Source organism: Cheilinus undulatus, linkage group 21, assembly GCF_018320785.1.
Source record: "Cheilinus undulatus linkage group 21, ASM1832078v1, whole genome shotgun sequence".
NCBI classification, from domain to species: domain Eukaryota; kingdom Metazoa; phylum Chordata; class Actinopteri; order Labriformes; family Labridae; genus Cheilinus; species Cheilinus undulatus.
Genome location: NC_054885.1, coordinates 41503733 through 41516714, shown reverse-complemented (window position 1 = coordinate 41516714; position 12982 = coordinate 41503733). Strand labels below are relative to the sequence as shown.

The window sequence follows — 12982 nt, the reverse complement described above, 5'->3', positions numbered from 1 at the left end:
TCAAAAAGAAACGGCAATATATCTTTTCTTCTCCGTGTGGACGGGGCCTTAGAGTTAGACTCTTCTCTAACCAGCAGACTAGTTTATTTCTGGTTTCTGACTGCTCTGTCTCTGGTTTCTATGCAGCTGGCGGAGCTTGCTCAGCGCTCGTCTTTCTGCTGTGATGCCCTCTCCAGGATTACTGAGGCTCTGTGTCAGACTGGATGTATGCCTCCTCAGACCAACTCTACTCAGAACTTATCTAGACAGTAGGTGAGTAGTAACTTGTATTAATACTAGATAAAACTAGAAAAGGTGTGTTTGTGTGTGGGGGCTGTAGTTTTAATTAATGCTAGATAAATCTAGAATACTGGAGGTGAGGGGTTATACATTTATACCATATATTTTTTGACATTTAGAGATGGATGTTGTCCTGCTGAACAGGTTTGTATGCTGGACTGTTACGCTGTGAACTTTCTCTACAGACTGAGTTTGTGTAATTTGAGCTGAGCACAGTAAAGAATGATCAACTGACTGGATCTGTTCAGATTAAGGACTGAATAAACAGGAATGAAAAGGTTTATGTTCATTTTCTATCATTCTACAACACATGAAGAATATGAAGCTTTCTGGTTCTGATTTTTTATTTTAAACCAGTGAGATCTGTCCTCTACAGACCAGTTAGTTCTGACTAAAACCAGTGAGGATCCACGGACTGGGATGTGGACTTGAGCTGGCCTCACACCAGCTGGTCTCAGTCCTGAGCTCAGGTTTTGTCTTAGACCAATAGAAAGCCTCTGTGCTAAACTGAAGGGAACTACACAGTTTTTCTAAATCTGCCAGTCTGTCCACTGACCAGGCGGGACGGATTAATTTGTGGTTGGAATCCCAGCTCATAAAAATAATTATTTAAAGGGAAAAAACTGAAGGAGCTGACTGAAATTATCATTCCTCTCTTATTGTTTTGTTTGTTTAGTGAATCCCATCACCCTCCTTCCTTCTAGGAAAATGGTGAAATAATCCTAGAACTCTGTGGATCTCTGTCTTTGTGTGGATGTTAAACTGCTTATGTGACGTTCCACAGCTGGTCCTGGTTCTGGTCCTGGTCCTGGTCCTGGTCCCCGTGCTGTCCTGTCATAATGTCATTGCTTTGTTCTGTGTTGTCTGGCTCTCTTCTGTCGCTCTTATAGTTTCTGAAAATTAGTCAAATTTACCAAAAGAAAAACCAGACAGTTGTCCAGATAATCCTCAAGTGTGTGGAGTCAACATGAGGACTGTAGCGCTGCAGTCTTCTGGAGCGATCAGAGCGGGCAGCGTCACCGACTGAATATGACAGACCTCCACATTCACAGACATAAACACAGCAGAGAGACGGGCCCAGAGGACGATAAATAAGAAAGAGCTCATATTACTAAAGTAACGAAGAATGCACGCTACAAAAACGCTGCTGAGAATACTTGATTAACGTCCTGAGATTTTCTAATATCACTATAATATCTAACGTGTCCACAGCCTGCAGGGCTTCTGGACTTCCTCAGTGACCTGATCTGTAGGTGAGATCCTCAGGGCGCATTCACACCAGAGCTGTTCGGTCCGCTTTAACCAAACTCTGGTCCGTGTTCCTGGATAGTCCAGTTCGTTTGGAGTGGTGTGAAAGCTCACATGAACTCTGGTGTGGACCAAACAAGCGGACTCTGGTCCACTTGACATCGGGGGGTCTTGGCCCGCTTCCAAACGAACCCTGGTGCGGTTCGTTTGAGGTGTGAAAGCAAAGCGGACCAACTTGTGAACCAAAGGCAGGAAGTGGCATAAAAGGTAATGATATACGGATTTATATGTGATTTAATACACTCAAATACATGTCGGTACCTCGCTTGGCGTCTGTGTAGCCATAGCAACACGTCATAGACGTTTATTCGTCTCATGTTAAGAACAACATGCTGGACAGCTCACCGCCTCGCTGGCTGCTTGTAATGTCCCGTTGCAAAAGCAGAAACCCTAAGACAGCGTAAATTCTGTTTTTTTCCATTGTGTATGTGGAAAAAAAGACCGGCAGAAGGAGGTGGATTTCCGGTTTCCTCTTCGTCTACGCATTCTTTTCTTCTTGGTCGCTGTTTGTGACGACAGCGCCCCTAACAGGCAGAGGTTGTAGGTGTTCAGACGGTTTGGTCTGTCTGACCAAGAGAGCAGTGTGAATGCGAACCAAACCAAAGGAAAGAGCAACAATGTTGTCATTTCCGTTCCAAAACGTCACAATAGTCCCCCGGACTATCAGGTGTGAAAACGACCTCGGAGAGGTTTCCTTCTTGTACGACTGTTTGTACCGTGCTCAGGTGTGTTCGCTCCCCTCACATGTCAGATCCACTAAGAAGAGGTCGACATCTGTTTCTGTTCTGTGTGGACGATAAACTCATCCAGCTACTTTGGATGTTTTTATTATTTCAGAGACTCCAACAACAACCCTCTTCATTCTTCCACCTCTACCTAGAGCTCAGAGGAGCAGATGGACCCCTGCTGTGAGGAAACGATGGTTTCTGAAGAGACGGGAGATGTTTAGAGTCGACTTCATACATCTCTCTGATGAGGACCCTGTAATTATGCATGGTGTTATTTTACATGCTTTATTAAAAAAAAAAACAAAAAAACAAAAAAAACATTGCGACTCGCAGAAGTGTGAAGAGATTCTCCTTTTTGTACACATGATACTATATAATGGAGACAAGACGAGGTGAAACCACCTAGCATACCTTATCAAAAGGCCTCAAATTTCCTGTTGGGGCTCTCGTGCAGAGTCTAACCATAGGTTCTGATTGGCGTGTACCTGTTCTTTGGTCCTGAAATCTTCTGTGGGCGATCGGTGATAACTCCTATCAGTGAACAAACCAGTTAAGGGTCGTTGCTACTTGTGAGTGGAAAGGAAACCCCTCTACAAAAGAGGGCATGAATAGAAGCTAACAAGTACTACCCAAGGGCTCTTAAAGTCAGGGAGGCTCATGCTGGTATTTTGCTCTCGTCAGATCAGATCAGATCAGAATAGACGGTCTCTGTGGTCCAGGATGGAGAACTAAATTTAACCAAGAGCTATCTTTTGTGGTTTCAACCCGTGAGTTTTTAACCATTTTGAATTTTTGGTACTTAGATTCTAATGTTGAACCAATATGTTTGTTTTTGCTTTAAATGGACTTTTAAATCCTTTTTCATTCATGTAATCATTTAAATTTTCATAAAATCCATTTCTCTTTGCTGTTGATGCCTGTACTCCTCAGTGAAATTTACTGAGTCTAATCAACTCAGGTTTATTTTTGAATTTTTTGAGTATTTTGTGGTACATATTTTTGCTAAAGCTTTGTCAAAATAAAAAGGTTTTTAAACCCCAATTTTAGTTCTTGGTTGGATTTTGTCAACAAAACTTCTGGATTAACCTTACACACTTTTGAGGATTTCATTTATTTCTGGTTTTGTGGAATTATTGTGACGTAAATTCATTGCAGGAGTTTTTTTTCTTCCGACCACACAAGACCCAGTAGGTGAGTCTCAAGGGTTGACACAGCTTCTCTCTGTTCTTTCTAAAATGCAGCAGGCTCATTCTTACACACACCAGGGAGGGGCTCAGAGATGTAGGTCTCTGTAGGTTCAGCAGGTCTCTGTAGGTTCAGCAGGTCTCTGTAGGTTCAGCAGGTCTCTGTAGGTTCAGTAGGTCTCTGTAGGTTCAGTAGGTCTCTGTAGGTTCAGTAGGTCTCTGTAGGTTCAGTAGGTCTCTGTAGGTTCAGCAGGTCTCTGTAGGTTCAGTAGGTCTCTGTAGGTTCAGCAGGTCTCTGTAGGTTCAGTAGGTCTCTGTAGGTTCAGCAGGTCTCTGTAGGTTCAGTAGGTCTCTGTAGGTTCAGCAGGTCTCTGTAGGTTCAGCAGGTCTCTGTAGGTTCAGTAGGTCTCTGTAGGTTCAGCAGGTCTCTGTAGGTTCAGCAGGTCTCTGTAGGTTCAGTAGGTCTCTGTAGGTTCAGCAGGTCTCTGTAGGTTCAGTAGGTCTCTGTAGGTTCAGCAGGTCTCTGTAGGTTCAGTAGGTCTCTGTAGGTTCAGCAGGTCTCTGTAGGTTCAGCAGGTCTCTGTAGGTTCAGCAGGTCTCTGTAGGTTCAGCAGGTCTCTGTAGGTTCAGCAGGTCTCTGTAGGTTCAGTTGGTCTCTGTAGGTCCAGGTCTCTATAGACCATCAGTGTCTTCCACAGAGATGTTAAGGCTTCATTTATTCCTAAACAGTTTCTGAGAATGTGTGAAGACTTCAGTCCTCAGAGGGAAACCACCAAACATCTGCTGAAGCTCCGCCTCCTCGCTGGGTTATTACAAGAAGAAACGGCAGGAAGCTGTTTCCTGATTATCAGCGACTGTTTCCTGTTCTGTCTCCTTAATCTCACAGTCCGGCTCCAAACAGAGATGGAGGGTTGAAGTCTTCATCATCTCTGCAGAGAAACAGACATCAAGAGTTTACACCAAACTGTCAGAGGAAGTCTGAAACATAAATGTGTTTTTAAAAAACATTGGAACACTTTATTACTGATGAACGTTACGGTTGTTGTGATACCAGGATGTCTAACTTTAATAAGAATCAGATCACACAATACTAACGTCTGTTTGATATCACGGGGGTTAGAATAGTCCTAGACTCACAATAACGGGCAATTTACTACATTTTGTATATCAAACTACTGCACCGCACATAAAACAGTAGAGGAGGAGCCTGTTTGATTCTCCCTACATACACTCAACTTAGTGTTTGTCTTTTGTGTTGTCTTGTTTCCCACTCTTCTGTAAAGCGACATTGGGTCTCATGAAAGGTGCTACAGAAGTCCAAGTCCACTCCTGCAGACGGTCTACTTTGGTCCAGAACACTGGAGACTAGATCCTGAACAGGTTCACAGGCTGAATCTAAAGTTTGAACATGCAGCTCCTAAAACCATCCTCACCTCTTAAAAATAGACATTTCTGTTCTCCAGGAGGAGCCGTCAGACCTGAGACATCCTCAGCTCAAGGACTTCCTGTTCAGGAAATGACTGGGGGGGGGGGGCTCTCTCAGTGTAGACCGTCCCACTATTAGACCGCTTTGAAGTCCCAGCATGCCTCCTGTTCAACTGCAGACAAACATGGCTACCTGACAGGTGTGTGATATACAGCATCATTAACTCTTTCACTGATGATCAGAGGATTGATTAGAGATGAAATCTTTGATTGTTGGATTTTTAAAACTTAAAGACAAACAATGATGTCACTTTCTTCTGCCATGTGGAGCAGAGCTCCAGCTGATTGGACGATATGAATGCCTTTAAATATATGAATAAATGCAGAATTATCTGTGATTGAAGCCGTCTGAGGTCACATGACCGCTGAGCTGTTTCTGTGTTTGTACCTCTGAGAGAATGTGAGGAATGAACCTGGTGGGACAGAGGTGGAGTCAGTGGGAGGGGCTTCATCCCTCCTTCCCTCCCCCAGTGCTGCGTGGGCGGAGCTAAGACGAGACTGTGGGCGGAGCTGCAGGAGGAGTAGCTGAACCTTATCCCTGTGAGCAGAGTCAGGCTGCAGCCGAGCCGAGAGGGATGAAGGAGCAGGAGAGGGAGAACGGAGGAGGAGGAGGAGGAGGAGGAGGAGGAGGGGGGAAGGCCGGGAGCAAGAAGGAGAAAGATCAGGTACGTGTCACCTGGACAGGTCGGTCTATAAACTACAGGGGTGGGGGTTCTGGTGTTTAAAGGAGGATCTCTGAGACCAGTCTAGAGTAGGGTGATACTGATCAAAACGTCACATCTGGATGTTTTTCAGCTGATTGATATTGAAGGTTTATATCTGCAGATTTTTACTGTGAAGAAATAAGACATGACTGTCACAATCCCAGAATAATAAACTTTAATATGATTAAAATAAAAATTAAACCAGACTGAAGCCCGTTTGATAGCACAGCTTAAAAAGTTCAGCTCCTACTAACCCAGGACCTGATCAGGACCTGATCATTGATCATTATCCAGTAGAAAAAGTTCCAGCTAAACTCTGACTCTCTAAATTACACACAAACGCTGGCTCTTCTTCAGCTTCACCAACCTCTCTTCATGTTGCCAATGTTTCTGTCCAATTTTCACATTGCTCTGAACATCTGCAGTTTTTTTTTTCAAGATATCAGGACAGAAATATTGACAATATTTTCTTGAAAGAAAATGTGAAAAAGTACCAGGGTACTGCCAACGGTTGTGTGAGACTTTAGTCAGAAACACTCAAAAATGTTGATGATACTTTTGAGCCATTTTGTGCAGAAACATTCAGAAACTATGTTTTTGTTCTGTATGTTGCAGAAACAGACACTTTGATAATTTTATCGTATTTTAAGTTCTTACAGAATTGTTCAGACACAAGTGCAGAAAGATACAGAAACACTCAGAGTTCCTCCAGCATTCTCATGCAGAAACCAAACCAGTATGTTGATGTAAATGAGGACTGGATAAAAGAAAGACTGGTAATGCTATTGTGCTGTAAATCAAACCATATTAAAACCTGTTTGACACCATAAAAATTAAAACAAGTCTGACACCTCATATTGGGCAAAGATAACGACAAACTCCTACATGCTGTCTAAACAAAGGCATCAGTGATGTTTCTGTTTGCTGAGGTTGTCAGAATAATTTATCCCCTTAAATACCCTGTTTCTAAAACATCTCCTTTATTCTAATGAGGGGGGTCAGATCAACAAGAGTTAAATAAAGGAGTTAAATAAATAAAGGAGTTAAATGGATCAGTTAAAAGTGTCAAATGTAAAGAAGTCATATTTGAGGATCTGTAGGAGCTGCTGAGCCAGTTCAGACATGAACAGCCCCGGGCTTTTTAATCTGTATGATTCTGAGGAAAACAAGAAAAACTCCACAGAAGACCTCACAGACACGTCGGATGTTTCAGTGTTCTACCTTTAAAAACTAAAACAAAACTAGACGAACCTCCTGATGGTAATATTCCTGTGAGATTTTCAATGACCACACACTGAAAGCACTGACCTTTGACCTCCAATCTGCAGTTTATCCTCGAGTCATAGGGAACCTTTAAGTAAAGTTTGAAGAAAATCCCTAAAATGTTCTCAACATATCCTGTTATAAAGAAAAACTCAGCATTACAGGAAAAACAAATAAATCTTTATTGTCATGATTCTTTTCTTTCCTTCAGTCTGAAGGGCCTTTATTAGAAGGTTTGGAGTAACACTAGGAACAGAGATGTTTTATGATAAGGTTTACGGTAACACTAGGAACAGGGATGCTTTATTAGAAGGTTTACGGTAACACTAGGAACAGAGATGTTTTATGATAAGGTTTACGGTAACACTAGGAAAAGAGATGTTTTATGATAAGGTTTACGGTAACACTAGGAACAGGGATGCTTTATTAGAAGGTTTATGGTAACACTAGGATCAGAGATGCTTTATTAGAAGGTTTAAGGTAACACTAGGAAAAGAGATGCTCTATTAGAAGGTTTATGGTAACACTAGGAACAGGGATGCTCTATTAGAAGGTTTATGGTAACACTAGGAACAGAGATGTTTTATGATAAGGTTTATGGTAACACTAGGAACAGGGATGCTTTATTAGAAGGTTTACGGTAACACTAGGAACAGAGATGTTTTATGATAAGGTTTACGGTAACACTAGGAAAAGAGATGCTCTATTAGAAGGTTTACGGTAACACTAGGAAAAGAGATGCTCTATTAGAAGGTTTATGGTAACACTAGGAACAGAGATGTTTTATGATAAGGTTTATGGTAACACTAGGAACAGGGATGCTTTATTAGAAGGTTTACGGTAACACTAGGAACAGAGATGTTTTATGATAAGGTTTACGGTAACACTAGGAACAGGGATGCTTTATTAGAAGGTTTACGGTAACACTAGGAACAGAGATGTTTTATGATAAGGTTTACGGTAACACTAGGAACAGGGATGCTTTATTAGAAGGTTTACGGTAACACTAGGAACAGAGATGTTTTATGATAAGGTTTACGGTAACACTAGGAAAAGAGATGTTTTATGATAAGGTTTATGGTAACACTAGGATCAGAGATGCTTTATTAGAAGGTTTAAGGTAACACTAGGAAAAGAGATGCTCTATTAGAAGGTTTATGGTAACACTAGGAACAGGGATGCTCTATTAGAAGGTTTATGGTAACACTAGGAACAGAGATGTTTTATGATAAGGTTTATGGTAACACTAGGAACAGAGATGTTTTATTAGAAGGTTTAAGGTAACACTAGGAAAAGAGATGCTCTATTAGAAGGTTTATGGTAACACTAGGAACAGGGATGCTCTATTAGAAGGTTTATGGTAACACTAGGAACAGAGATGTTTTATGATAAGGTTTATGGTAACACTAGGAACAGGGATGCTTTATTAGAAGGTTTACGGTAACACTAGGAACAGAGATGTTTTATGATAAGGTTTACGGTAACACTAGGAAAAGAGATGCTCTATTAGAAGGTTTACGGTAACACTAGGAAAAGAGATGCTCTATTAGAAGGTTTATGGTAACACTAGGAACAGAGATGTTTTATGATAAGGTTTATGGTAACACTAGGAACAGGGATGCTTTATTAGAAGGTTTACGGTAACACTAGGAACAGAGATGTTTTATGATAAGGTTTACGGTAACACTAGGAAAAGAGATGCTCTATTAGAAGGTTTATGGTAACACTAGGAACAGGGATGCTCTATTAGAAGGTTTATGGTAACACTAGGAACAGAGATGCTCTATTAGAAGGTTTATGGTAACACTAGGAACAGAGATGCTCTATTATAAGGTTTACGGTAACACTAGGAACAGAGATGCCTTTATTAGTTTACAGTAAGGCTAGGAAAAGAGGTGTGTTTATTGGAAGGTTTATGGTTACATTAGAAGAAGAGGTGCGTTTATTATAAGGTTTACGGTAATCCTCATTAACTTATTCTAAGGGTTTGAAGGTTTTTTTCTGTCTCTGTCTCTCCATCATGCTGTAGTTCAGAGACGGCCATCTTTGTTTGTGGTTGAGGCTTTTTGCCTCCAGGCTGTCTAATCTCAGAAACATGTGAGGCTGGTAAACAGATGTTCTGGACGCTGAAGTCATCCACCAACAGGCCTTCATTCACCTGAAACATGAGATTTTAATGACACACCTTTGTGTATGGACATTTCAGTCTCCTCTGACAGAGGAACAGAGGAAATGTTTGCACTGTTAAAGGATGGAGCAGTTAGATGACAACAATAGAAGAGCAAATATTATTAATTATATCTATATCATCAATAATCTCAGATATGTGCCGGTGTTTGGTTTAAGGGAATATGAAGAGTGTAATAATCCAGGGATATTTGTTTTTGCAGGGTTGTTGCTCTGCTTTCTGGATTTTGTCTGTTTGGTGTTCATTTCTTTGTGCATTTCTTTGCTAACCTGCAGCTTGTTCACCCCTTTAGCACGCTGCAGCCTTTTTGTCTTTGTAGGCCACTGTACTAGGCTCATTTAGAGAGATTTCTGTCAGCGTGTGTGGGTGTTTTGGTCATTTTCCAGAGGACATAAATCCTGGTTTATAAAGCAGCTCCTCAGTTATTCTAACAGCTTCTGTTGTCTGATGTTGTAATGATGGAGCAGGTTTGTTTTGGGTGGTGATGTTATGCCTGGAAGCAATCGCATCACACCAAGATCAATATCACACAGAGAGAAGGAGGGACGTTTTCTGTTGGCTCTGGAGAGCAGGAGCTTTTCTTTATCAGAGACTCAGTGGAGACTCAGGACTGTCTGCAGCCTGGCTGGTTAAAGAGTCTTTATTTTCCTGACATAAACAGATGAATGACTGTGAAGTTATGAATATTAGAGATCTGCCTATTGTTGAAATCAGAGCGGAGCCTCCATGCACACTTATTTATGTTATAGTGACAGGATAGAGGACATCCACACTGAAGGATGACTGTACCGGGGTTTAAAGGAGACGTGAATCCTTATTTCTGACACCTTATTCATCTTTCTCTATTAAAGGAACAACACGAAGAGTTATCTCACTTACATCAGCATTATTTACACGAACTACTCCGAAACCAGAAATATGTCTGAGTTTAATTCTTACAGTGATTCAAATTCTTTCACAGTTTAGCTGTTTACTGTGAGGGATCAGCTGATCAGGAAACATCTATCAGCTGATCAGGAAACATCTATCAGCTGATCAGTGAACATCTATCAGCTGATCAGGGAACATCTATCAGCTGATCAGTGAACATCTATCAGCTGATCAGTGAACATCTATCAGCTGATCAGTGAACATCTATCAGCTGATCAGTGAACGACTATCAGCTGATCAGTGAACATCTATCAGCTGATCAGTGAACATCTATCAGCTGATCAGTGAACATCTATCAGCTGATCAGTGAACGACTATCAGCTGATCAGTGAACACCTATCAGCTGATCAGGGAACATCTATCAGCTGATCAGGAAACATCTATCAGCTGATCAGGAAACATCTATCAGCTGATCAGGAAACATCTATCAGCTGATCAGGGAACATCTATCAGCTGATCAGGAAACATCTATCAGCTGATCAGGAAACATCTATCAGCTGATCAGTGAACATCTATCAGCTGATCAGGAAACATCTATCAGCTGATCAGGAAACATCTATCAGCTGATCAGTGAACATCTATCAGCTGATCAGGAAACATCTATCAGCTGATCAGTGAACGACTATCAGCTGATCAGGAAACATCTATCAGCTGATCAGTGAATTGAGGAATTTTCATTGTGAAGGAATAAAAGGACCAATCAGAGACAGAGATGAGGCTCCGCCTCCTGGATGTAAACAGCCTGAAAGGGCTGTGTGAGCAGGTTGGAGCAGTCCTCCTCCTCTTCCTCCTCAGCGTCTGTAGAATCACTGGCTGTGACCGTCTGTCTTCTTCTGTACATCTGCAGTTGTCTGTCGTGTCTCAACATGAATGTTCTTCTCATTCCTCAGATTTTTCCTCTCCTCCTCTCTTATCTCCACCGCTAACTCTTTACTTAAAGACTTTTTAAAAACTTCGTCTTTGCTGATTCACATTAGCACAGACAGACAGCAGTAGAACCAGAGTTTATCCAGTCTGATCTAACCCTAACCAGTCTGCTGTTTTAGACTTCCTGTAAGGATGTCACCATGACAACAATAGAGGTTTTTATTATGTGAATTTTACTGTATAACACAGGAAAGACACCACTGTGTACCAAAATATGGGCCATTGTACCAAGCTGATGCTAAAAGAGTTAAAGATATCCTGAAGAACAAAAAAGAGTATTTATTCTCTAAAATCTTTGCTTACTCCCACAATTTTGGAAAATATCTCTTTCAAATAAAAATCAATGCAGACTAATTTTAACAACATGCAGTAAGCATTTATAGCATTTTTACTTGTAAACTGTTGGGTTTCTTATATTTCTGTACTTTTCACTAGGGATTGCAATCTTCTGGCCGATCACCGATCACCAATCTTTAAAAAGCCTGACCTGCAGATTCGGATTTTGGCCGATACTGATTCTTTTTTTTATAACTGACAGCATACACTTTCAATGTTCCAATCTAATTTTATTGAAAACATTGAACAATACTGTGAAACAATACAAACGTGTTGTTTTAACTTCACATGAGGTAGTTCTCTCAAATATAAATGAAAGTTTAGAGCATTGCTGTCCAAACTACTAGATTAAAAAATAAAGTCTTATCTCTCTATCTAAATTATATCAGTTCCTTTAGTCTTTCATTTTTCACATTTTAGTAGGTAGAGGTACATATGAAACCGATCTTATCCACGGATCTTCTCTAAGTATCGGCCAATCACCAATCCTCCAAAATTAAGGAAATCTGCGCTGATTCCAATTTTGGCCAATCGATCGGCGCACCCCTACTTTTCACCAGTAAACAGACCCAGTGTCCTCATACGAGGACTTCCTGTCTAGTGCTGTTGTAGCTTGTTACTGTAAATAAATGAGATGGCAGCTGAAGTGTCCATAAATGACGCTAGCAGGTTTCAGCTCAGCTAAATGAAAACTGATGGTTTCATGACTTTTAGAGTTATTTCTGAGCTTTTACTCGCGGGGACAGGACAGAGTCAGACACTGAGAGGGAGAGACATGCAGGGAAGGAGCCACAGGGCAGAAAGCCTGACCTAAGTCTTAGGCCATCTTCGCCACAGTCACAGAACTTTTCTAGCACATTAAAGACTGGATAAAAAATCAAAGATTCATTCAGTTCTTGCACCTCTGAGTCAGCGTTCAGGTTCTCGTAGGTCCATGGTGAGTTCTGGAGTACTTGCAGACACCGTTCAGCTCTCTATCAACCAATCATTGCCTAGTGGAAAGTCTTTCAGTCTTTCCTATTTTCCCCTGCACAGTTTTCATGGTACGCTATGTTGTTAGATGGAAAATGAGCGTACCCTCCCGTTTGCACCCACGGGTGTTTGACTTAAAAACCAGAGGGGTCATCCAAACCTCCTTGTGCTCTTCTTGGTTTACAAAGTGCTCCACAGTCTGACACTGATGGCCCTTTTTTGGGTCTGGACCCACCAGTTGAGAACCACTGCTTTAGAGCCCTCTGAGTCAGCTGCTCCATAAACATGGATTTCTCGGTTCTCTGTGGATCAGTCTGAAACTGCCTCCTCCTGACGCCCTTTGACCTGCTGACGGGATTCTGAACACGTGGGTCCAGTCTGGATCCAGTACCGGCTCTACCATCAGACTGCCTTTATGACAGCGGTAGATTTAAAGGTTCTGTTCTGTCCATCAGCTGATGACGGCTGTGTTTCTGCAGCTTTAATCCTCTCCATGTGAGATCTCCTGATCTCAGAGCACATTCCTCTCTGTACTCAGACACATTCCTGCAGACACAGAGAGGCGTGTCTGATCTGCAGCGTTCTCTTGGAATCCCCTCCATGTTACACTTCAGAAAACTCCAGATGGCTGCAGGGATGAGGTGCTGAGGTTAGTGTGGAGCTGGCTCCATGCTCTGA

The 12982-nt window shown here is 41.7% G+C and overlaps 2 protein-coding genes across 9 annotated transcripts in view; both read left to right on the top strand.

Moving 5' to 3' along the window:
- Positions 1–3345, top strand: part of LOC121503372 (transient receptor potential cation channel subfamily M member 4-like) — an 85071-nt gene extending 81726 nt beyond the window's left edge. For 6 of the 8 annotated variants that reach the window (XM_041777736.1, XM_041777738.1, XM_041777735.1 and 3 more), the window contains 2 exons: positions 127–248; positions 2425–3345. In XM_041777736.1, the coding sequence (XP_041633670.1) occupies positions 127–248; positions 2425–2467 (165 nt within the window). In that variant the 3' untranslated portion in view covers positions 2468–3345. Of the gene's footprint in view, positions 1–126; positions 253–2424 lie in introns of those variants that run through there. The other 2 variants (XM_041777737.1, XM_041777742.1) reach the window with 2 other exon arrangements.
- Positions 3346–5559: 2214 nt separating this feature from the next.
- Positions 5560–12982, top strand: part of trpm4a (transient receptor potential cation channel, subfamily M, member 4a) — a 39986-nt gene continuing 32563 nt past the window's right edge. The window contains exon 1 of the mRNA XM_041778593.1: positions 5560–5649. Coding sequence (XP_041634527.1) covers positions 5560–5649 — 90 coding nt within the window. The remainder of the gene's footprint in view (positions 5650–12982) is intronic.